We start from the raw sequence: 24,104 nt of genomic DNA, 5'->3' as shown, positions 1-24,104 counted from the left end.
TTATTTTTCATGGTATTTTGCCCGTTCCCAGGTAATTGGCCTCCTTACGCTTGCAGAACAGAGGGCCAAACAGCCCTCCCTCCAGAACCAGCACATCCTGTTGTTTGATTTAGTCCCAGCTGGACGCTTTGCATGCAGCACTCAGAGCAGCCCCAACGCAGGATGGTAGGGCAGGAACGGACACAGCGTGTCAGTGGAATGACAGCAATGATTCTCTCCAACATGAAATTCCCTGCTGATACTGGCACAATACTTTGCTGATTTCTTAGTTGTGAAGCACCCCATTTTGAGGCGACTTTGTGATGCTAACTACACTAAGAACTGCTTCATTCAAAAGGCCACATAAGCTACATCAATGAAATTTGATAAGTTTTCCAAGGTTTTAAAAAAGTAATCGAAGTCTCCTGAAAAAAGGCTAAACACCACTCTGCTCCGTATCTTTTTGCTTTATTATAATGCTCTTTAAAAGATGACACTGCAGTACAAGCCTGGTACCACTCTACAGAACAATGAATAGTGTTCACTGAAATTGCCATTCCTGTGAACTTCACATAAAACACATCAGGAAAATTAAAGATACAGCACTCCATACTGACCAGGTTTCTGCTGGCATGAAAACGAAAAAGGGCTCGACGACTAGAGATCACTGTGAACCACGACAATCAAACTCTGATAAGGGGCATCATAACGTTTCTTGATTTCTCTTTAAATCACTGATGGCTCAAGCCTTCCTTGACAGCATTAGCGGAATTTAAAATCACCAAAACAAGGTGAGAACTGAAATACCTTGGTTGACTGCAATTTTCAAAGAGGACCACTGTATCTTTAAGCGTATCCTGGATTAAACAACAAATGTTATACCTACATTTGTTATATTATTGCACAGATCGTTACACTCATAAATACATTATGAACCCATGGAATGTTACATAGTCTGGCTGGGAAAACAAAAGCAGCAGCATTACCCTTGAGGTCTAAACCAGCAGGAAGAGTAGGCCAAGCACTTCTTGAAAACATAGTGATTATTAAGAGGCACCAAGACACCAGTGAAACATTTTAAAATAATCTCTAACCCCCAGGATTAGCCCCAGTTCCTGGTTGGGAACACTCACAGTCTTTCACTCCTCTGCAAGCAGCATGTAGTATGAATGTCTTGGTGTTTCCCTGATTTCAGTCTACCTGCAGGAATCCAGCTGCTCTGTATTTTCCAAAGATGAAGCCATACAAAGGAATAAAACAATTTGAAACATTAGGAAATTTAAATCCAACCTTGCAATGTCCAGTTGTTCCGGTATCAGTTTCACCTACTGCACTCTCTCCATGGCAATTTGCTTGTACGATTTAGAATTCTTACTAAATGGTGTGGCATTGAAACGAAAGCAAAGCTGCTCACCCACCAAAAAGGTGAAGTGCACACAGCGACACCAAAGCTTTTCCAATCCATGTACTCACTCAGATTCAACAGCTGTATCTTCAGTTAGACAGGCAGCCTCAGCAAGCTGTAACCAGTGCCTCTGTTTACAATGCTTGCAATCAGGAGAAAAGAAGAAAAAAAACCAATTGGGGAGAGGAGGGGGGATTAAAAAGTCCAATTAAAAATGCTCCCTCCATACATAATTTCAAACTGCAGAAGCTTCTGAACTATGTGCTCTTAAACAAGAAGAGAAGAAAAAAGTCCAGTAAAACGGGCGCTCTGTAACAGAAAATGCTCTCATTCCACCCCCTTCTTTGGGAGACATCATAAAACATTCAGATTCAGACAAGTCATAAAAAAATACTGATTTGCCCATCAAACTGAAACCACTTGGTACATAAGCATTGTGGCTGCAGTTACACCTTCTGCCATTATATTGGTTTTTAGCCTCTTCCACTAGCACCTTTCTGGGAGCTGTACCATTTTGCAGTCCTGTGGAGAGACAACAATGAGAGAAGGCAACTGGTTGGCCACTGCCTCCTGAACTGAAAGAAAAATCACTGCCCAAAGCAATACTTTAGTAGGGCTCTGGCTATTTACTTTAACGTAGAAGATAAAGTCTCAAAAATGCAGAAATAAATCCAGAAGAACAAACCAAAGGCTCATACCAATCATAGCTACAAGTGATGTATAAATAAACCAGTTTTCTCCTAGGCACACCACACAGCTGCAACATACGCAAACACGTCACACCACTGTCGACTGAAATAAACACCGCTGGACTGAAATAAAGCCTGCCCTGCTACGAGCTATTTCAGGAGGTTTATGAAAGAGAAACCGCACTGAATTTGTACGCGGGAAGCTGAATCAGCTTCGCATCACTCCAGACAGACAGCAGCAGTCAGACAACGCAACCCATCAGATGCATTTTGCTGTCATTTAACAGAGTTGGACTGTTAGCCAGGACCTGCAGCACCGCCTCACAGACGTGCATTACAGATCCGTGCTGTGCAGCAGACAAATGACAAGTAGGCAACAGAGGTACACGCATAAAAATACTGAGTTACGTTTGACATGCAATTCAGCCATAACAAAGGTATAACGGGAGAAAAAGCTGAACAAAATCCTTGTGTTATAGTCAAGGCTGTAAACTTCTGCAATGGCACCACAAGCAGCATTGTAAACTGAGATCTCTCACGCCTCTTCTGCTCCCAAAGGGCCGGCATGTCAGCAAGGATGCCTCAGGAAACTCGCATGGCTCAGCCTAAACTAGTGCCTGGGTCACGAGCAGCACCACGTCCCGCTGCACGAGCTTCGGAGACCACTGTATCAATAGAAGCAAGGGGGGAAAGAAAAATAATCCTAACAGGACAGGGCTAGAGAAGACCAGAAAAATATTTTGTTGACCATCTGAGAGATCATACTAAAAGAATACAGAATCAGGCTACAGACACTTAGACTGCAAGCCTTTAATAGCTGCTGCTTTTGGGGGCGATTCATGATTCCCCTTCTCTTTCACCTTTTCGCTTTTTTTAATCTGCTGATTATTATTACTTTTTGGCATCTGATATTATCATATGATTGAAAACCTCTATAACAAGGAAAAAAATGGAACATCATTTGAGGTAATTTCAACAACTTGGGTCAATCAATTGCTTGAGCAATAAACTAATTTACAAAATGAAAGGCTTTTTGGATAGGTACAAAGACTTAAAAGGTCCACAGTAAAGAACTCCATGCTGCTACCAATACAGACTATGTAATGATATCATGATTTAAAGTTTAAGTGAGTTGATTATTTTCAGGCAGTGCACGTTTACAATCCACCCCCCAAAATAAAAGGGAATACACAGGACACCATTATTGTTAAAAGGAGTCACAGATCTTCTGTAAATGTTATGATTTGTATCATGCAAAGCAGTTTGCTGGGTCAAAACTGAGACAACTGAATCTTCTATTCCATCCCTTAATGCTGACAAGGAGTTTCTGAAGTTTCCAAAATAGTATTTCTATAACAAGGTCCAGGAAGAAAACGTGGAGAAGTACATGACAGAGAGAGACACAGTTTGACATATTAAAGATTAATTTGGAAAACATCTGTTTAAATTAAGCTTTACTATTAAATCCAGACATCTACTCATCTTGAAAGGGGCTTGCTGCCAGCCTCTCTCCTCAATGGTCTCATATTTTCCATGCATTTTTTCCTTACTAGATTTTTTTTAAATAAAGCTGTTTCACTGCCAAGTTGCCAAACAGATGTCTAAAAGGCCACGAGCAGCAGAAAGATTTCATTTTTATCACAATAGATAAAATAGATGGGTAGAAGGAAGAAAGAGAAAAGACAGACCCTACAAAATACTCAAACTGTGGGAAGGGTGTAGACAAGGAAGGAGAACACATACCATTGCATTATATCTGTGTAGGAGAGCTGCTCTTCTTGCTTAAGGGTTAAGAGTTTACATAGTGCAAGGAGCAGCCATTCTGAATATCCCTTGATAGGCTGTCAGAACGATGAGTTTACACAAATAATCATCTAGCTCTAGACTCCTTACTAATTCTAAGGGGAGAAAATAACTTGTGAAGTCTAAAAATCTCAAAAAGTTTAAAAAAAAAGCTCCAATAAAAAGTATCTTAAAGACCGTTTTGAATTGCCAGACCTAACACTGTCACAGCAATCCATAAGGCATTTGAACTAGATCTATTCAACTGCAGTCTGCTTTTTTAAAGGCTATCTTCTCAAGATACAGCCTGTCCTTTATTTGCACTAAACACCTCAGGTCACCTCAAATTATATGAAGACTGGATGGGTACCTGTGAACTTACACATGCAAGGTTGTGGCATGAAAGTGTGCTTGCACTGATTTTTTTTTTTCTTTTGAACGTTGCTGTTAAAGTCAGTGTACCCAGCTTCAATAGTGCAAGGAGAATATATATTTAATCACTACCCTTAAAACTGGAAGAACCATCTTCATGTAATAAAAGATTCAGACACTTTTTTTCCCCCCCTAAACTGGGATAGAAGGAAAGGAGAATGAATGGAAAGCACAAAAAGTAACAAATCATTAAGGTCAACGAAGATACTCCAACTGTGTGTAAAACTTTCTCCCCTCAATCAGCCAGCACAGTTTCCCTTCCCTAGCTGTGCAAAACAGGGTTAACAGTTCTACCAGTTCTGGTTATCCCACCCATCATCAGCTGAAGATGCCTTTTTTGTTGCCTTAGGAGGTTTTTTGGTCTTGCTCTCCCCTCCTGTGTTTTCCCAGTTGGTCTCCCAATTTTCCCAACTGTCGCTGTTACTGTTCTTGTTGTTGGAGACTGTTCCTGAGCCCCACACGTCCCAGCTATCGGAGCTCTTCTTCTCTGTGGAATTGTCCACATAGGTCCAGCTCTCACTGCTTGGAGATTTATGAGCTTTCGGTGGGTCTGAGTTGCCAAAGGTCTCCCAGAAGCTTTGATCTACAGCATTGTTCTGGTAGCCCTCCCCTCCACTGTTCTGGTAGCTGTCTCCCTCAGCTGGTCTTTTATTGGCAGGGGCGGAGACAAAAAGGAAAGGAGAAATAAATTAGTTATGACAAACATGACAGTAAACAGAAATGACCACAAGGAAAATGATAATGCTACTGCCCTTTGCTCAAACAAAAACTACAGACAAAGGCAGAAGAACTAGATGTACTGTTCAGAATGGCATAAGCTTATATTCTAGTTCACAGATTTTGGTAAAAGCCTAAAATACAAAGACAGTGGTGCATTTGGCATACGTTTAAAAATCAAAGTGCAGCGCACTGTTTTGCTCTCAGACTGAAAAGAGCTTCATGTGCCCCTGAATGACATTACGGAAGGACTACGTACAAAGCTTTCCCAAAAGACGGAACAATTTCTTCATATTTAAAAAATACCTAGTGCTATTATGTTGCAGAGAATATAAAATTACGTGTTTGAAGAGATGCAGAAAATAACAACAAAGGAAATACCTTTCAGAATGATCATCTGGCTTGCCAGAAAAGAAAGTGGTGACATCTCGCCATCCCTTACTCCCAACTCCCTGAACCTAGAGAGGAAGAACACACTATTCATCTGGACCAAGCCAACATCCAAGTCCAACAGCAAAAGCCACAGCACATTCTATCACTTGTTGAGATGAAAATAACGTATTTCATGATAAATTTCCCTCAACCTACTAATATTTTTGATGGATAATTACATGGTTGATGTGAAAAGAACACATTTGACAGAACCATGCTGCTGGAACTTGTGAGAAGCAGCTAAAATTCAGCATTTTCACCCACTTTTGTCAGTAACAGCTTTTCAATTCTCCCCTACAATTTCTTGACAAAAACGCTGAAATTACATCTTACATAAAATTAAGTTTAATAACAGCAGTGGTGTTTGGATGTTTCATTTAACTATTATTTATATTTCTAATGTTTTATAAACTTCCTTCATACATTATTTTAATGCTCATGTGATCAGGCCAAAAGTTGAGTTCTAGAACAAATATGCTACGAGAATCATTCCAGGGTTGTTATTTTGGAGTGGCTTTGGATTAGGAACACAAATTCTGAAGTGACATCCATGGAAGTCACCATTCTAAGTCAAAAGATATGAAGGAAGAACCCCAGAATTCAGATTTAAAGTTGCCAGACTCTAAGCAGAACAGGTAACATATCTTATTAACATATTCCCAACAATCAAGACACTAAACTGTTACATGATGCAGCTGCCAGTGCTTGAAAGACAAACCTTCTTAAGTAATACTGTACAAATTATCAAAATATGCATTAGGTTGTGCAGGACTTCTGTACCTAGCAGTTGTACAGAGCACTTACCACATTACCAAGCAATGATTGCAAAAGAAGACAAAGAAAAAAGGTAGAGAGCATTAGTAAGTTTAACCATACAAACATAACGCAAGCTGTCTCCATATTCTATAGCAGGCATTTCTTTTTGTGTTTAGGATGCTGGTTGTCTTATAGCTCTACATCACGTCCTCAGTGAAACCATTACGAGGAGAGGACTGCATCATACCTGTGGAGTACTTGTTAAAATACTGAACTACACGTTGAAAGTTGCATCTTCCAAATTTATCTATATTCAACACAAGTACAGACTAAAGTTGTGTCGTGGTTTTGTTTCACTAAAAACACTTCGTAAGAATATGGAGACTGGCTTGCTGTCTGGCCTCCTTAAAGGGAAGAAGGCCTCTTCATACCTTGCTGGCCAACTGTGACACCCCCACGGTGACCTCCTCAAAAATTTTCCCCTCTTTCACCTACACGAATCAAAGTATTGGTCATTAGTGATAAAACAAAGTACTGTTGAAGCCTTAAAACAAATTTACTTGTGGTAACAGCTAAAACCAAGCTTAAAAAAAATAAAAACTGAAGTGAATCAAAATATACTTAAAGTCAAAGCTATCAAGGTTAAGAAAGTGACATAAATCCACCGATCTCCAATGGAGCAAAGCTCAGTCCTTTCAAGTTTGGGGGAATGTATTACTGACATACATTGAACCTGTGGAAGGTACCATTACACTAACGCTGAGCATAAAAAAAAGACACCAAAAAACCTGCCTACTTGACATTTTATAAGTATATTTTACAACGGAAGACCCACTTTGGAGAGATTAAAAACCTGTTAGATCCACTTTATTCAAAATCTTTTATACATGCTTATGTAAATACTAAAAGGGCTTTGAATTTTGGTTAACCAGAATATAACTGGTGTCTGTCACCAATTAATAAATGGCAGCTGTTCCAAAGCAGGTGACTTCACGTAATCCTATGTGCGTCAGGCAGAAACTACTGTATACATACTTCAGACAGTAACACTGAGAACTAGCAGCACAACCTCCTAAAGGAAATAACACCTTTTTATTTTTTAATGTAGAGTCCAATGTTCCTCATTAAATTGTCCTATAAAATAAGTCAGCTCAAGAAAATGCACCCTAAAAATAACATTTCTAAGCATTCTGAAATAAATTGTGGATAATTCTAGGGAATACAAAACCAATTAGAGTGTTCTCCCGTGATTTGAAATGCTACGTAAAGAATATTAAATTAATAAAGGTAATGCAATAGTATTTTGTTATGTGATTAAATCATACTTTTCAAATTCAAAGTTAATCCACATCTTGAAGTGGTGGCATCACTTCTCTTATGAACGCAACATGAATCTGTTTTTATCAAACGATACATTTTGGGAAAAGGTATGTAGGTAAGTAGATCACAACATTCTCAGAAGAGCCTTCATCAAAATTTTGGAGCTGATCCAAAATTCTAGAAGCACAGAACAAACGCATGACAAATGGGAAAGATGCACTATCTTTTTTTTTTTTTTTTCTTTTCTTTGAACATATGAAACAGGAAGGCAACATTTGACACTAGGGTGAATCTTTGATTAAAAATGGCAGGATCATCTATCACTAATCACTTATGAGGACTGACCTTCCTGTTTTTTTTTCTTGTTTTTTTTTTTTTTTTTTTAATATGCCCACTACTGACTGTCTTTATTTCCCCAGGTATGTGTGCTTTCCACATAACTGCTGTTGAAAGTGCTATTAGCTACATGTTCGTGCTCACTAACAACTCTAAGGGGAAGATAGTCTGAAGAAGGGTTTTTTTTTTCCTCTATCTCAGTTTCCTAGAAACAGCACAACTAGAACTAAACAGGGTTTTATTTCAGACCACGCTTTCCTTATGAACACAAGCAAAACTTGGTATTAGCTACCAGAAGGTTCTGAACGAATACTAAATAAAGGTTGCAAAAACATTTTTAATTTCTATTGATAAACAGTCCCCATTCATCCTAAACACATACTTTGCTCTGAACTCTATTGCCTCTGATGAGGCAGCAGATGAACTATAGACGCTCAAAGATGCTTAGTTGAATTTAAAGAAATGCTGATAGGAAGATGGGGAAAATACTATAAACTTAACACTCAAAGATATTAATAATAAAAAAGTAACTGATTTCTCTACCCATTTAGGGTGTATTTTCATCTTAGCCCATCTTCAATTACTGAAACCATGAAATCTAAAAAAGAACATCTAATAGTAAAGAATTCAACAATCTTGTGGACATGGAAAATATTGCCAAGGGAAAATACATCCATTAACTTTTCTTTGCTGACATACTAGCTGTGAGTTATTTGATGCTTCCCCTTCACTGCTGTGCTAGTATACGGAAAAAAAAAAAGACACTGACAACTTGGGCAGTTGTGTCAGTAGGAAACAATCACTGCCTAAATCATTGTAATCATGTACTGTAAGTAATTTACTAGATCCAAAGTTACCTTTTCCTGTGCGGGTTTGAGAACATTTTCATTTAATGTCTGACCTAACTCTGATGCCTATTTAAAAGCAAAAACAAAAAGTCAGTCAGTTATATTTTCCTTAAAACAAAAACAAAAAACCACAGCCAACGTTTTCTGCAGAGTAGTTTCTCAGCAGTGTCTCCAAAAAGAACACGAAGCCTTAAGCTTTGATTTGTACAAGCAGAATGAGCTGAAAGCACACACAGCACGGTGCTGCAGAGAACAGACACAGATGCACACGGCAGTAGGTTGCTGGAGATGCCCAGAGCCCAAGCAAAATCTGACTTTGCACTGGAAGCAGAAGCAATGGTTCTACCAGCAAGAGCCTGGAAGAGGGGCCCCTTCTCTGCCTGCTGCTGAGAATTTGGAAGCACTGACCTCAGCTGCCTTTCTCCCCATTCCCCTCCATGACATTACTTGTAGAATTAAATTTTTTCAGACCATTTTTCACCAATTCTTCTGTCTCATAGTGCGCCTGTTGTCATCTATTAATAACAACCCAACTGTTTCTAAGCAATACACAAGAGGCAAGGTTGTGACAAAGACTTAAAATCTCTTTTAAGGCTCCAGGTATGCAGAGGGAGAAAACCGTGAACTCCAGAAATCTATTCCAATCCAGAAGAAGACGCACAAGCATGTTGCACTTTAGAGGCATCTTACAAAATGTGAGCCCACAGAGCAAGTCACAAAATGATGATATCGCCAAAGACGGCAAGGCTTGCAAATGTTTCATTTGAAACCACTCCTTTCCCTACTACCGTAATAAGCCTTTGATTGATTTAAACTTTTCTTCAGAATTGCTGCATTATACAGATTAATTTCTCAATTCAAGTAATTAGTCCAAAAGGGCCAACTTGCTTGCCAGACAAACATCATTCCCAACCATTAGCAAAGACTAATAATGTTTAATTTCTTACGGGTTTACATCCTATGCCTGAAAAACATTGGTTAGGACATGAGTATTCATCCATATTCTCTCTGAGGATAGAACAGCTATGAACATCCTTCCTCCACCGATTCCCAGGTGTCTAAAAAGCCCTTCCCTTAGCCCCATCACTGCTAGGATCTCCCACCACCCAGCCACCATTATATTATCTCCAATACTTCTGGTCCTTACCAGCTCAAAAATTATTTAAGAAGACAAAGGAAAAAGGTAACCCCAATTTTATCTAGTAAGAAAAATGAATGTAGATCACATAAGGCTTGTTCACATTGGAAGCGAGGCTAAGAAAGCATTCAAGAAAAACAAGAAAGGGGATTGAATAGGATTTTTCAAAGATGATAAATCCCTTGGAGCCTATTGAACCTGCCAAACTGACTGTTTATATTACAGAACAAAAAGTATAACATACCAGTGGTTGAGCTGTGCTAACTAAAATTATTGCTAGTATCAGGAAGAATTCTCGTATAAATCCATTTACTCAACCACTTAATTTCATAAATACAGCAAAGGGAGGTTTAGGTAGTTATGTTTCCTTCTGAATCACTTCTTTATCTTTACTGTTTTTGAATATAGGATGGCACCTTACACACCCTTATAAACACTACATAATGGTGCATTTATTAAAGAATTTGCCTTCAAACAACACCCCAGAGGAGTTGTGTGTATACTGCATTCCTGGATCAGACATGCAAAAGAAAATCCTGAAATCACTGTTTATGAGGAGCATGGAAAGAAGCACAGAATGCTTTCTGAGAGCGCAGAGCCTGGACATCTCTACCCATTTTAACCTATTTTAAGTAGGTTTGAAGAAACATTACCAGATGAAACACACAAAATTATTCTAAACAGACTTGACTCAAGGCAAAAAAAAAAAAAAAAAAAAAAAAAAGACAGCTCAAGAGCAAATGAGCATATTCAGCACGAACAGTGACAAGGAGTCCATGCACAAGAACATATGTGAGGGCGTTACCGGCTCTGGCTGCTGCTTGTAGCCCCAAAACTTTACCCAGACAGCGAAAGAGAAAGAGCAAGGAAGGTAGAAGAAGCAGCTTTTAGCAAAAAATTGGAAGCACTTTTTTAGGCAAGTTAAGTAGCACGAATCTTCTTCAACTTAACATCTACTGACAATACAAACAGTGCATGTGTTTGGTCACTGCACACTAAATACACTTGTAGTCAAAGTATTACATCAAAAAGATGTTAAATCTGTTTTACAGAGCGACAGAACAGATGTTTCAGGAACAAAATTTAAGCTTCAGTAACACGGCTTAGGCTCCAGGGCACCATAATGCTGTGGTTCTTGTCAGTAGATGTGAGGAGCTTTTACACTTAACGTTTTATTTACATGTGTTAATAAAACCAAAAGAATAACAGTTTTCTAAAGGGGAAACTGCTGGATGGAGTGAAAAAGGCAGACTTATTATACAGTTTTTCTTCGGTAAGCCAAGCAGCAAATATTTTAGAAGCTTCTAAGTATCAAGTTTGGGTGCATTCATGAGACATTTTTGTTAATCTTGAAAAACATGCTCGTGTTTGGCAGAGTAACGATATCCTACTGCACACATCTCCTGTTTGAACACCAACACCTGCAGTTTCACATTCGTGTTGCACAATAGCATCCTAGCCATATCAGAAAGCATGCCAGGCTAGGGCTGCACATGTAAGCGGAGTCACAGTTCAAAGTGCTACCCTATAAAATATATTCATACATATGAGCCCTCTCCCTCAGAACACTGGAATTTTAAGAATCCTATTATTTTCCAGATTTTCACATTGAATTTAAATCTTTTCTGTGCAAACAGATCTTGCTTATGTCACAGCTCTGCATAATTCAAGTCTAGCTGCCTCTGCTTTAACTTTGGTTTGAAAGAGGAAATGTTTTTAGGAATTTTTTTAAATGCACCCAAGCAAGTTACCTTAATAATATTAAGCAGTTCACATTCGTAATATCTTATTAGGATTTAGGAATGGCTTGCTTTACATTAGTTCACCTGGAGAAAAAAACTACTTTAAGACAGACAGCATTTAAGCTTCACAAAAATATGGGTATTTCACATCCACAAACATGAACTGAAGCATTTCATTCTACTGCCTACTGAATACACCTGACAGCTACAAATACAGCAGACTATCAGTGTTTGTTTGCTGCTTAATTTGATCACAGTAGTTGATTACAATTCCCATGGAAATGAAAGCAAGAACCTAAAAATTGCTGTGCACCATGAAGGCTAAACACAAAAATCTGAATAAATTGATACAGGCAAATGCATGACATTTAAAGCCAATTATTGTCAATAAGACCGAGTTAAATTTAAGATCACCTTTTGACTTGCTTGAGATCCAAATCTGGTAGCCTGTGAAAAGAAGTAAATAAATTCAAATTTTAAAATTAAAAGTTTTATTCCTAGTAAACACACACATTTGAAATGCTGTGTGATCCTTTCCAAGATGAATGGAAAATTTACAATTTAGAAAAACGATTATACAGAAACATGCGAAATACTTAAGGCAGAGATGAACATTCATTGTGCATCTATTTCATATGGCATAGGCAAAGATAAATAGAGCAGAATCTATTAATTATTAATCTATCTTGGTAATACTTTTAAAGATACATCCCTTTGAGAAGTCAGATCACAATAATGGAACCTCTTTTAGCTTACAAGAATTACACTGAAATGTTTTGTATTTACTTACACCCTCTTTAGCAGCTGAGGCAATCTTGCTTGCTCCAGTTGTAAAACTGCTCCATCCCTTTAAAAGAAAGTAAGAACGTGGTAAGTTGTATGTGAATACTACTAATAGTGAACACTTGGTTATTGCCTATTACATGCTAAATTAAGCCAAGATGTTCTCCAATACACCCTGCTCCATGGTCATAAGAACTACTTGCTAGTGAGAACAAAAATTATAGTCTCACACTGGTCTGTAACAGACCAACAAACTTCCATTATTCGTGCCAAAACACTGTGATGGCTGCAACTTGAAGGAACCTGAGTTTCCGAGGTTATTCTGCTACAAATGACTACATGAAAAAAATTCTTCCACCCTCAAGAAAAGTATGAGAATGTAAAAACATATTAAAACCTTACTAAACAGAGATTAGCACTTCAACAATATGCACTGAATGAAAAACAAAAACAAAAAAAAGAATCAAACTCAATCAGAAACGAAGCAGCAAATAAAGCTTCAAACTGCTCATTTCTTGCAAACTTCAGCTTTAAAAATAAGCAAAACTTCATTATGCCTCTTTGGTTCTTGGAAGATCTAAAAACTACCACCACAGGCAAAGCAAGTGAAAATAAATCATATTTCATGGGCAAAACCCAGAAACAAACATTTAATACGTCTGTGGTTCTCTTTGTTTATAATAACGCAGAAACACATAACAGGATTTTTTCTTTGCAGACAAGGCGATGTCTTGTAGTTTTTACGCAAAGCACAATCACATGGGCCACAAACGAAATCTAAATTGCAATTATGTCTGTTAGTTACAGAATGAGTTGAACAGCATAGTGAGTGTGAATTAGAAACACAGAAAACAGAAATGCTCCAATACAACAGCAGTAGAACATAAATGTATATATGTAAATGTAGCATGCATGGGGAAAAATAATTATACACATCACTAGGATGTATACTATGTCTTAAAATTACGCTGTAGTATGCATCTGTGGTCACAAGAGGGCATTTTAATCGTAAGTTTCAAAAAGATCATGTATTCAAGTAATAGTTGACAGTAACTCAGACAACACAGTACCAACTCTTGCTGTCTTAGCACATCTGCAATCCATTATAGATGTGGTTTCTAATTTTAACTCTCTGGCCTCCAGTTTATGACATAAGTAGAAAATATTCAGCAGACATATAAGTATCCTATAGGATCACCTGGAATACTGTTCAAAGGCTCAAGCATTATCTTTTTCTGTTATGTTCTAGCAGAGCCTGGTCTGGATATTCAGACTGTGCTCCACTACACTAGTCAAGACTTCTGAGCAAGTTATTTAAAAGTTTTGTGTCAGTTAGAAGAATTTAGTAGTTTTTCCTCACATGCCTCCCAGCTGCAGAGGAAGACAGAACTATAGTGTGCTCAATGGGTAGTTCAGTCCCCTATCACAAGCATCTAAACCCTTACATTTTACCAGATACATCTTTAAAAATCTTGTTTTTTTCCCCTCACTGTTAACGACAACCAGAAGTGTGTTCCAAAGCCTAATTGCTCAAATTTAAAGATAAGTAACCACCCATAACAACTTCCAAGCACATTAACACGAGACTTTCTATATCCAAATCATATGAAGACGCTCTACAGAAGACTACCGACCACTAATCCTGGCAGAAAACCTTACTACATTTCAAAGAGATTGCAAATGCCAAATTTTGTACTGCACTGTTACTTTCCAGCATATCAAAGCACCTGACTTTATTCCCCATGTTCTTTCAACAATACATCTCTCACCGTCTCTACTTAATCATGACAACTGCTCGACCATATGCTGTTAGGTCTTCATGCCCTGCCAAAAGTGTTTCAAATGTTCTCATCACTGTTCAGGGCTTTTAGCACCATATACATGAACGTTCCAATTGTTTTCCACTGAACATAATAAAGTTCATCTGTTTGGAGCATTATCACCCCAACTACTATTATCCTGTCAAGTTAAACTTTTATTCATTTGTTTTTCTGTGCTCCAAAGGCTGTTGAGTATGAGTTCCTAATTCATTGCTATATCCTCATTTCAAAGAACTGATCTCAGACACGATGCTTAACTTTTGTTCAAAATGTTCCCTTCTTTTCACCTTTTAAAGTCCTCCAGTATTTTCGTCACACTGAGAATATCCTAGTCCTCTACATCTTTATCTACTTGCAGTCTTTAGTTTTTCTCCATTTATATTCCAGTAAGAGAGGATGAAACAGAATAAAATACTACTTCAGGTCACAGAAATCTTCAAACACTTCCTTACAGAGTACAGTGAAGACATAGCATTATTCAGGAAGTCATCCTCTTTTTTTGGAGGGGTTACTGTGTTTCCAAACCCCACGTAGCGATTCTCTTGCCCACTACAATAAGAAAATGAATACATAAGATCCATATTAGCATACATTCATTAAAATCATTAAACAAAAGTATAACAGAATAATTGTTTAACAGACTTTAAAATACACTTGGAAAAAAAAAACCCTTGTAGCGTTGACATTTGCATGAGCACTTAATTCCTAAGTCACCTAGCACCCAAAAACACAAAACCACACACTTCATGGAGACATAATACCCAAAAAGGTCCACTGGTGAACCCTTGCAAATTAAGGTGTCTCCTATGCAAGCTAATGTCTTCTTAATGTTTCTCCAACACATCACTCAGATCAGAAATCTGAGTAAGTCTTAATGAAGATATATGAAAATGGGACAAGAAGAGGAGGAAAAGTGTCAGCTTTATCAATACCCCCATTTAACCCAAAACACTGTAAGATGCTATACACACTAAGAATGCCCTAGTTTGGAGCCTACCACAGTAATATTTGGATTTACTAGCTCTTTCTTGAATGCTATCCAAATATTTTTGTTACAAAAAATACATTAAAAGGCTTCTTCCTTCCTCTTTTCCCTCATTATAAACTATCAAAATGTTTTTAATAGTAAACAAGATGCAACTGTTAACTAGTATGGCCCAGTGAATCAGCATCACAGTTGCCCAGCTGCAGTGTAAGGTCCCACTCTTTGTAATACTACAGGACCAGGCACACAAAAAGTTAATAAATATTACATTACCCTTGATAGGAGTTGACATCATCATTTAACCAGTCTTCAAAAGCCTTGTCAGAAGAGGCAGTTACATTCTGAGGTTGTCCAGCAGAACTACTGAAATGAAAGATTTAAAAGAATCAAACTGTGTAAAGCAAAAACCACTAGCTCAGCACTGCATCTTGTCATATATCATCATAAAACAGGCGCAAAATTGATTATTTCTTTAGTCTATCAGGTAGGGAACTGTAACGTAACCACTAAAAGCCACTAGAGTATTGAATGAATAAAGCAACACAGACTACGCTACTCAGACCACTGTAGCCCACTGAACCTGCTGGATGATGGCCAGGCACAAAGCACTCGTCCATCTGATTTATAATTGCTTTTTCAGTTAACTTGATTCCTTCTGCAAGGAATAACAAACATACATGCAGAAGCAGAAACACAAAACTGCAGTCCAGCTTTGATGCTCTTCTTTGTAATTAGCACCTTAAGGAAAAGCCTGTGCTTCTTTGTCACCAGTACTCAATCACGAACTGGAGCAGAACTGTAGTTAAGGTAAGGCTGTGACACACCGTGCATGACTGACACAATGATGAATCTCAGGTGCGCTACAAGTCAAGGGAAAAACAGTATGTCTTGTCCTCCTCTCTTACTCAATTGTCTCTGCCATTTTTTTTTTATTTTATTTATTATTTTTTTTTTAAGATTAAGGTGGAAGGAGTAGGAATTACAGAAATTAGGGCTCTTGCTAAAGTTTAGGAATATGAGGAAGCAAAGAAATGCTTGTTCAGCCAACACTATCAACAAAATAAAATCAGCAGACATTCAAGCATCAGGTTTTGATCCTGATGTTGCTATACCAACATTAAATAACAAGAATACATACCGATGAGTGGAAGAGAGAGATGTTTTAGGCTGAGGTGGCGTCCAGTTCCTGGCTGGAGAAGTTTCAATGGACCACTCCTTGCCTTCAGCTACTGTAGCAACCTAAAAGGGGCAGGAAAACAATCAAAATCCTGGGTACAAATTTTCATGAGAGATATACACTGGTCCTATAAAGCAAGAACAAGTCGATTCACTGCCAGTTACAGAGATCAATTAATTTGTTTTCAATAGAAACTCAATTTTTTTTTTCTTTTGAATGTTAGCCTAGCATTGTTAAATTGAACACTGGTTTTATCTCAAGTAACTTCAAGCACCTTCTTCCAAACTGGCCTGTTTGGTCTGAAAAGCAAAGACTAAGTTAATTCAGAGACATCAAGCTCCAATCTCCTAATAATGGAGTCACAGTTGGATTTACACTCTTCTTTAGGGTGGCTAGAACACATATGCAGAATTTAAATGTTCTCTATACCTACTTCAAAGAAAGAAATCAGACTTCACTTCTTTCCCCTATACTGCTCCCCCAACACGAGTCATAGCTGTCAAGTAATGATCTTGCCACAAAAATTCCACAGACCCCCCACTTTGCATGCTTAAAAGGGCTACAGCACAGAACTTCAGAATTATTTGCCTTCGCCAAGACACACCACTTTCAGACAGCTGTCTCTTATCCCTTGCAACTTCTAAAGAAGCAGAGAGACAATGCACATAACAAACCTCAAAGCTGCACAAGTAGTCCCGTGAGCACAGAATGTACCTTCCTACCACCTCACTGGCAGGGTCAGCATAAAAATGCAGTACCCTTGTAAGTCTCCAAGCTCATGAGTTCAACTTTTTTGTTTGTTTGTTTTTTATAAACCACCCACATAAGAAGACTTACCAGGAACCTTTAAAGACCAAGTGCTGACAAAATACTTGGAGGTTTTCAGATAGCAGGGGATGAGGACACACACCTCTGAACTTACCTGATCTCTAAAAAGAGCTGCAGCTTTGCTGTTGTACTTCTCTTGCATTGTCCAGCAGGGATCATAGTCATCTTGAGACTCCAAGAATTCTCGAAATTTGCTGTTACCTCCAGCCTTCATTTTCTCCAGCTCAATATCCTTCCATTTGTCCATGGTTACAGAGCGTACAAAACTGCAAATTGATTTAAAAAAAAATCACAAATTGTTATAATTTCCTGCTATGTTGTCCGGGACAAAAAAAAAAAGAAAAAAGAGCTTATTGCAACCTATCTCAAAGGTTAGGTGTACAGAAGTGTTAAATAAAACACTCGCAAAGTAAAGAAAGAAAGAGCATCTTAAAAAGGTGGTCAAATCCTCACTGAAATAAGCAAAAATAAACTTCTGGCACTTAAAGGAGACTGTCGGTAGAAGGCAAGCAACAACAAAAAAAACACTTTCTCCAACAAGCTTGGAAACCTAGTGCACTACATAAAAGAAAACTTGTCCCATACTTCTTTATTCTTAAATTTCCTTTTCCTGTCTGTTTTCATGTTTCCACAGTTACACTCAGGTAATCTGCAAGAACACCTCCTGCCCCATTTCATGCTTCTGCTCATAATAACCATCAGGTACTGACAACTCAACTGTCTCGAACAGCCTACACTAACATTTACCATGACCTCATCCCAGGCATTTATGACTGCAGTTAACATACCAACTCTGCTTTGGGGCATAAATTCTTGCTACTTACTGCTCATTAAATTGTATTTAAAAAAAAAAAACACCCTACTGTTAAACATAAGTCACAGAGAAAAAAAAAATTGAATCATCCTCCTCAACAAGGCTCTTTAAAACTTGCAAGTTGACCAATTTCTTTCTTTTTGTCCCAAAATAAATACCCTTCATCATATCTTCGTCTCAGTAATTTGCATTTTCTTTCACATAACGCATGGAATGTGTCTCACGCTCTCATTTCCTACACAATTTGTACTCACTAATGAGCTTCAGGATCATGCCCCCGAAAAGCAAAGTGCATAACTCTGAATGGCCTCCTTGCTTTGGTGGTCTCCTTATTGGACTTTATCTCTCTTGTTTGGGAAGCTATGCCACGTTCTGCCCCTATTACATATTGTGAGTCCCTGCAACACTTAACAGTTCTTATTCCACGGTTTCCAGGCTCAGTAAAGTATGTTTCTTGGAAAAAAAAATAATTTATATTAACAAAAAATCTCTTGAATGGAATAAAATGATTTTATACACTTGTATACACTACAGAAGCATTCTGCAACCATACTGTGACTTTTTTTGCACAACTCTCAAGCTGCTCTAGTACTACTTCAGTTTTAATTAATGAAGATTATACAAGATTTAAAAAAGAAAAAAAAAGGAGGACTAGCACAACGTTGTCAAACACCCCAGCACAACCTCAAGATGTAGCTGGAGATGTTACGTTCTAGAACTGGGCACAACACAGCTGCATCAATGCAGCGTGTGCTCCAACTAATTACAGAGAATGCCCATAGACTAAAGCTCACTTTGGAGAGGAGCACAAGGCAAAACTGTCTGTGGAACACTGAAACTGAGACATTGTACACCCCTCCCAAACCACACCTTCTGTTCACAGCCATAGCGCACCCCAAGGTAACCCAACTTAGCCTGAAGGGCTGACCTGAGGTGAACTCCCAAGCCTCGGTGTTTTCCTGAGCACTCGAGACAGATCCAAATTCCATAGGTCACACTCACCCACTGGGGGTTAAATGCACCACACTCAAAACAGACCTGTAACAGGAAATAAAGTCATCTCTACCTTGTAATCGACCCATGCCCACGTGAAGTTTTCAAGGCACAGCTCAAAAAGTCAAGTCATGAAAACATCACACGCCGGAAATAAATTCAAAAGGGAGAGTTCCTTGTTTGGAAACACCTCTCCTTAGAGTATAAGCTTTCTTTAAATATTTATTTATGCTGAATGGAAAGAAACACTCATTAACTTAACCTGAACTGGATTGTAAAATTACTCTACCAAGTACCAAACACCAGTAAGGAAATACAAATAAGAGAGTTGAAATTAATGCACAAAAAAGTCATCTTGATATCATACTCAGATTGTTTTAAAGGAGAAGAAATTAACCAAACTGAATTCTTGAAGTTTACTTGGCAAAATACAAATAAAACATTTAAGGTTCGAAACATTCATTCAGACGTACTACAGCGTGGCAGTAAATTGCAAGATGATAGCAGATCAGAATGGAGTTTGGTTTTTTTGTAATAGTTTTTTTGCTCATACACCATAATAATTCCAGCTCTTATGAATGCAATCACCAGTCGAAATTTAATACGTAAACAAAAATGAACCTGTCTGTGGGCAGGGATTATCAAGCCACTTGAAATAGGCAGTTTTAATTAAGTTACGCCCAAGACATCACTTGCTCAGAAACTAAGGGTTACAGCATTCCTAGAATCTCTGAAAGACTTGCGCCAAATGTACAGCCATGCGTTACAATACAGATGAATAAAAGTTGCTAGAGCCAACAAATGTGAGATAGCCACATTTCTATATGTTACCATTAGTTAGACATACAAGTGCTATAAATGGGCTAACTCTTATGGACAGCAACATACACCTGGAGTAGATAAAAAGAAAATTTAATTCTAGGAAACTAAAAATCATAATTTTCTCACATTATTCTCATCTTGTGCTCTGACTTCCTTAAGAACTTTCCTTGTTCTTGGACTTGCCATGATTCTACAAAGGAAAAAACAAAATGTGAGTCATGTTAAAGGGTACGATACTGGTACGATGTTCAGCGCTACACAAGCATGATCTCTACGAAAAAGAGCTTACAAACAAAACCACTGAATCATAATCAATTACAGGAAAAAAAAAGAAAAAAAAAGAAAAACCCACAATCCTACTTCTCCATTTACTTCATACGGTTTGGGGAATTTTAGTCATCCTACCTCACTTGCTGGAAAGCTATAATTCAGCCATAGCTGAAAAGGCAGGGGGAGGATAAACGTGGAAACTCTTCCTTCTATGGCATATGTCCCACCAAAACAGACACTGACGCTGCTTCCAGAGCCATCCAGCACCCTTTCTGAAAGCACTTTTTTTTTATCATTCATGATTACATGGAATCATATGCATACAAATAAACTGACCTAAGCAAAGAATAACAGGGACTCTTGCACTTAATAGTGCTGAACACATTGCTAAAAGAACACCCTACTAGAAGACACACACAAAAAAAATCTTAATTTACCAGAAGGATTGAGTTTCCTTATCAAGGAAATTCTAACAAAATAAGGCAATTACTGGGGTCTCTTACACAAAACAGAATTTTAATTCCAGCAAGTCATCTCTGGCTGGCAGACATCACCTTACTCTATTTGTTACAAAGCATGAAACGCAGCAGCAGGGAGCAATGGTAAGCTACAGATAAAATTCACATTAAGAAAGAGATGCGACTCACAGTATATAGCCTGGAAAAAACAAAGGACACAAAACACTCATGATTGAAAGAAATGCAGTGCAGGATGCAGCACAAACTGCAAGTTAAGATAAAAAATGAATTCACATTTCCAGCTATTCAGTAGTACAATATTTAAATGAATTTTAAATAACATCTCTCCTTCCTTTTTACTTCCAGTTGATTTTTTTCCATTTCTACTCCATAAAGGAACCTCTAAGATGTAATAAAACACACAGAAGTCACCAGGCTGACTAGGAACAGCACCAACTACTGAACCCCAAGCGTACTGGTCAGTCAAGACACAATGCAAAAAATAACAGGTCAGCGTTTCTATCAAATCCTGGTCTGAGAGGCAGAAGCATCTTCACTTCTACGCAAGCGTTTGCCATTTGTTCACTGTGCTATTTAACTAAAGTCCTTAGTTCTCAAATTATAAAAAGGATTGATAACCGTGCAGTAATTTTAAAACATAAATGATTAAGTGTTACAAACAATTACTGCAACCCAGCAGAGGAAGGAGGGAGAATATATCTTTATTTAGAAAAGGAAGACTTTAAAAAAAAAGAGTAAAACCGTACAAGTAAGAAAACTACCATTAAATTTGTAGAATGTGACAGTGTCAATTTATTAGACATCTCTAAAGCGAAACAGATTTCCTGTGAATCCCAGCCACAGCAGTGCAATAGAACAGCGCAAATACAATTATACGCATCACCAGCTAAGACAACACGGTTTGGAAAGAAATATCCTCAAAACCTTATCTACGCATTACTACAATTAAAAGCGGAAGTTATCTGCGGCAGAACTCACCGCCTCTATCTAAAGAACTTATTCCTTTGTAAACATTTTGTTGACAAGCAGTTAATTCTGTATAACTTAAGGGACAGTGCTTTCACTGAAGTTCAGATAACGCTACCTTTCTATTTCAATTAACTTCTATTCAACAAAAACAGATAAATTGTGAAAGAATTGTTTTAGACCTAAAAGGTTACTGTAATTAATGATGAATCAGTAAAATTACCCTCCAAGCTGACAGAGGAAACAACTGCTTTTTTTGCTTTTTTGAATGAAATCCTTTTATCAAAAGACCTTTGGCCAACTTCAGATTGAACACATGCCCATCCCTAAAACACGAGCTTCCCTAATCAAGCCCCCAGGTGTCTCTGGTGGGATGGCAGAGCTTCACCCAGACCGCTTCATCCATGAATAGGAGACGGTAACTACGGCCATCAGCTTCTCACCTTTCTTCTACCCCATCATTTGGGAATGAAAGGAAGTGGGACAAGGATGTGGGGGGGAAAAAAAAAAACACTCAAGTTCTAAGTTTTATAAGAGCACGTAACTGTTTTAGAGCCTAGCCTACTTTCAATTTTATTTTACCACAAAATTGAAAGCGATCAAGTTATCACAGTTGACCTGAGCCACAGAGATGACCAGGCCCATCGTCCCTTAACAGCAGCTTAACTTTCAGGCAGTAAAAGTCCAAGTAACAACTTGGTGGACGGCCTAAATATGTATTGAGCATTTTCATCTGATGTAAATGCTCACGAGCAGTAAACAAAACGTTAATTTAGGAATAAGTTTTCACTGAAAATATCAGTATTTTGGACTAAGGATTGCAAGGTGGAAACATCCAGCTTCAGACCGATTGGTCTCATGCTGTGATTTCCCCATCAAACAACCTGATTATGGTTGGACCAGATGATCTTGGAGGTGTTTTCCAACCTTAACGATTCTATAATTCCAGAGCAAAATTACACATGCACCACAGGAGCTTCTATCTGAGGAACGTCTAGTTCCCTAAAAGCACGCATAAAGGCAGGAGTGGCACCATACACGTAAGTCGAAGGGAGCTGTAAAGGGACTTTGCTCCTCCGATACAGCAGCAAATTCACACAGCTGGCCTGCAACGAGCTCCGTGATTCACCAAGCGTGCGATGCCGCCTGCGTGACTTCGCGTGCCTCAGGGATCCCAGCGGGTCCCACCGGGGGAAAAGACCACAGGGGCTTTGCTGGCTGAAGGAAGTTTTTAACCAAATTCCATGGTGCAGGCACGATTCACTCATACATATATTTATGTTTATATATTAACAGTTCACTTTAATATATATATATTACATAGATATTCACATATACGTATATATATATATTGACGTGGCAATAAATCCGTTACCAAAGGCCTGCAGTCCTGTGTTCTCAGACCCACCACCACCTTACCATAAGCTCCCCAGAGGACGAGGGGCTGGCGATATTTTCAGGATATTTTCAGGCTAACCGTGAACCGAGCAAGCCGGATCCGCGGCGAGTCCCGGAGAGCTGCCTCAGTACATGGCCAGGTTCCCCGCGAGCACAGCGCGGCTTCTCCTTTCTAGGAAAATAAATAAATAAATAAAAGAGATAAAAGAGATGAAAACCGGACGCCGCTCGCAGCAGCACAACACCTCCCCCTGCCACGCCAGCGGGCTCCCGGCGCCTCCCCGCCCGCCCGCCGCTCGCTGCCGGGGGAGCGGGGCCCCGAGGCCGGACCTGGGCGGCCCCGGAGCTGTGGAAGGGGCCCGGGGAAGGCCCGGGGAACGCACCGGGAAGCCGGCCCCGGCACCCCCGGTAAGCCCGGTCCCGCCCGGCGCCTCACGGCGCAGCCGCTGCCCCCGCCGCGGCCGGCGACGTTGCAGGGCCGCGAGGAATTGTGGGCGCCGGCCTTAACCCGCGCCGGGCCGGGACCGGGACCGGGAGCGGGACCCAGCCGGGGGGAAGCCGGGGCCGGGAGCGGGGTTGCTGGGTCCGAGCTCGGCTGAGGTCCGGTAGCCCCGAGGGGCCCCGGTGCGAGGGGGCAGCGGCCGGTTCTGGCTGCCCGGGTGGGCCGGAGCGGGGAGGGCGGGCTGGAGTTGAGTTTTAAGGAAACGCGAGAGGCTTACTGCCGTCGTCGTGGGGTTTTCGAGCAAAAAAAATAATCGCCGCTGGGCTTGGGGTAAAAATCGTGACGTGAAAACTGGATGAAAAAAATGGGAAGAAGAAACGTTAGAGAAAATACTGGGAAATTATTGTTTCAGAGGGCTCACTTCAGGCCTTCTGTGTTAATGTGAAGGTTTTATGTGCGTGTTTCAAATAAAAAATGGTCATCGAAATTAAACTTCAAGACTTTTTATTTCCAAATCCTGCTTTTGGTAAAGGAGGTATTTAAAAATGTTATTTTTTTTTTTTTTAATTAACATTTTATTTTTTTCCTAAGGGAAGAGAAACAGGTTTGTGTCAACCAACCAAAACCAAGCTCAGCCTTGTCCATGGGCATCTGTTTTTCCTGGATGTTTGGTTCACTTCCAAACTGAAAACCTGGAATTTTTGGGTTCCAATGGATATTGGGGCTGCAGGCCTCTGGGCAGTGGGTGCCA

General features: G+C 39.2%; 1 protein-coding gene across 10 annotated transcripts; it reads right to left on the bottom strand.

Moving 5' to 3' along the window:
- Positions 1 to 431: 431 nt before the first annotated feature.
- Positions 432 to 23,546, bottom strand: ARFGAP1 (ADP ribosylation factor GTPase activating protein 1). 10 transcript variants are annotated; one of them, XM_040575753.1, is made up of 15 exons: positions 23,295 to 23,546; positions 22,933 to 23,083; positions 19,925 to 19,988; positions 18,912 to 19,021; positions 17,264 to 17,435; positions 16,303 to 16,403; positions 15,438 to 15,524; positions 14,632 to 14,728; positions 12,367 to 12,423; positions 11,991 to 12,023; positions 10,640 to 10,669; positions 8,706 to 8,762; positions 6,624 to 6,683; positions 5,386 to 5,462; positions 432 to 4,932 (listed from the first exon to the last, which is right to left on the bottom strand). In XM_040575753.1, the coding sequence occupies exons 3-15, from the start codon at positions 19,982 to 19,984 to the stop codon at positions 4,578 to 4,580; spliced, it is 1,296 nt and encodes a 431-aa protein (XP_040431687.1). In that variant the 5' UTR covers positions 19,985 to 19,988; positions 22,933 to 23,083; positions 23,295 to 23,546; the 3' UTR covers positions 432 to 4,577. The 10 variants fall into 10 exon arrangements, with proteins under 10 accessions (XP_040431687.1, XP_040431683.1, XP_040431686.1 ...); XM_040575749.1 differs by having other exon boundaries at positions 15,438 to 15,527; positions 23,295 to 23,537; XM_040575752.1 differs by having other exon boundaries at positions 15,438 to 15,527; positions 23,242 to 23,362.
- Between the last annotated feature and the right edge of the window lie 558 nt (positions 23,547 to 24,104).

The sequence above is a fragment of the Cygnus olor genome, chromosome 16, assembly GCF_009769625.2.
Source record: "Cygnus olor isolate bCygOlo1 chromosome 16, bCygOlo1.pri.v2, whole genome shotgun sequence".
Lineage (NCBI taxonomy): Eukaryota > Metazoa > Chordata > Aves > Anseriformes > Anatidae > Cygnus > Cygnus olor.
The sequence above is the reverse complement of the archived record's forward strand: the minus strand, read 5'-3'. Positions and strand labels throughout refer to the sequence as shown.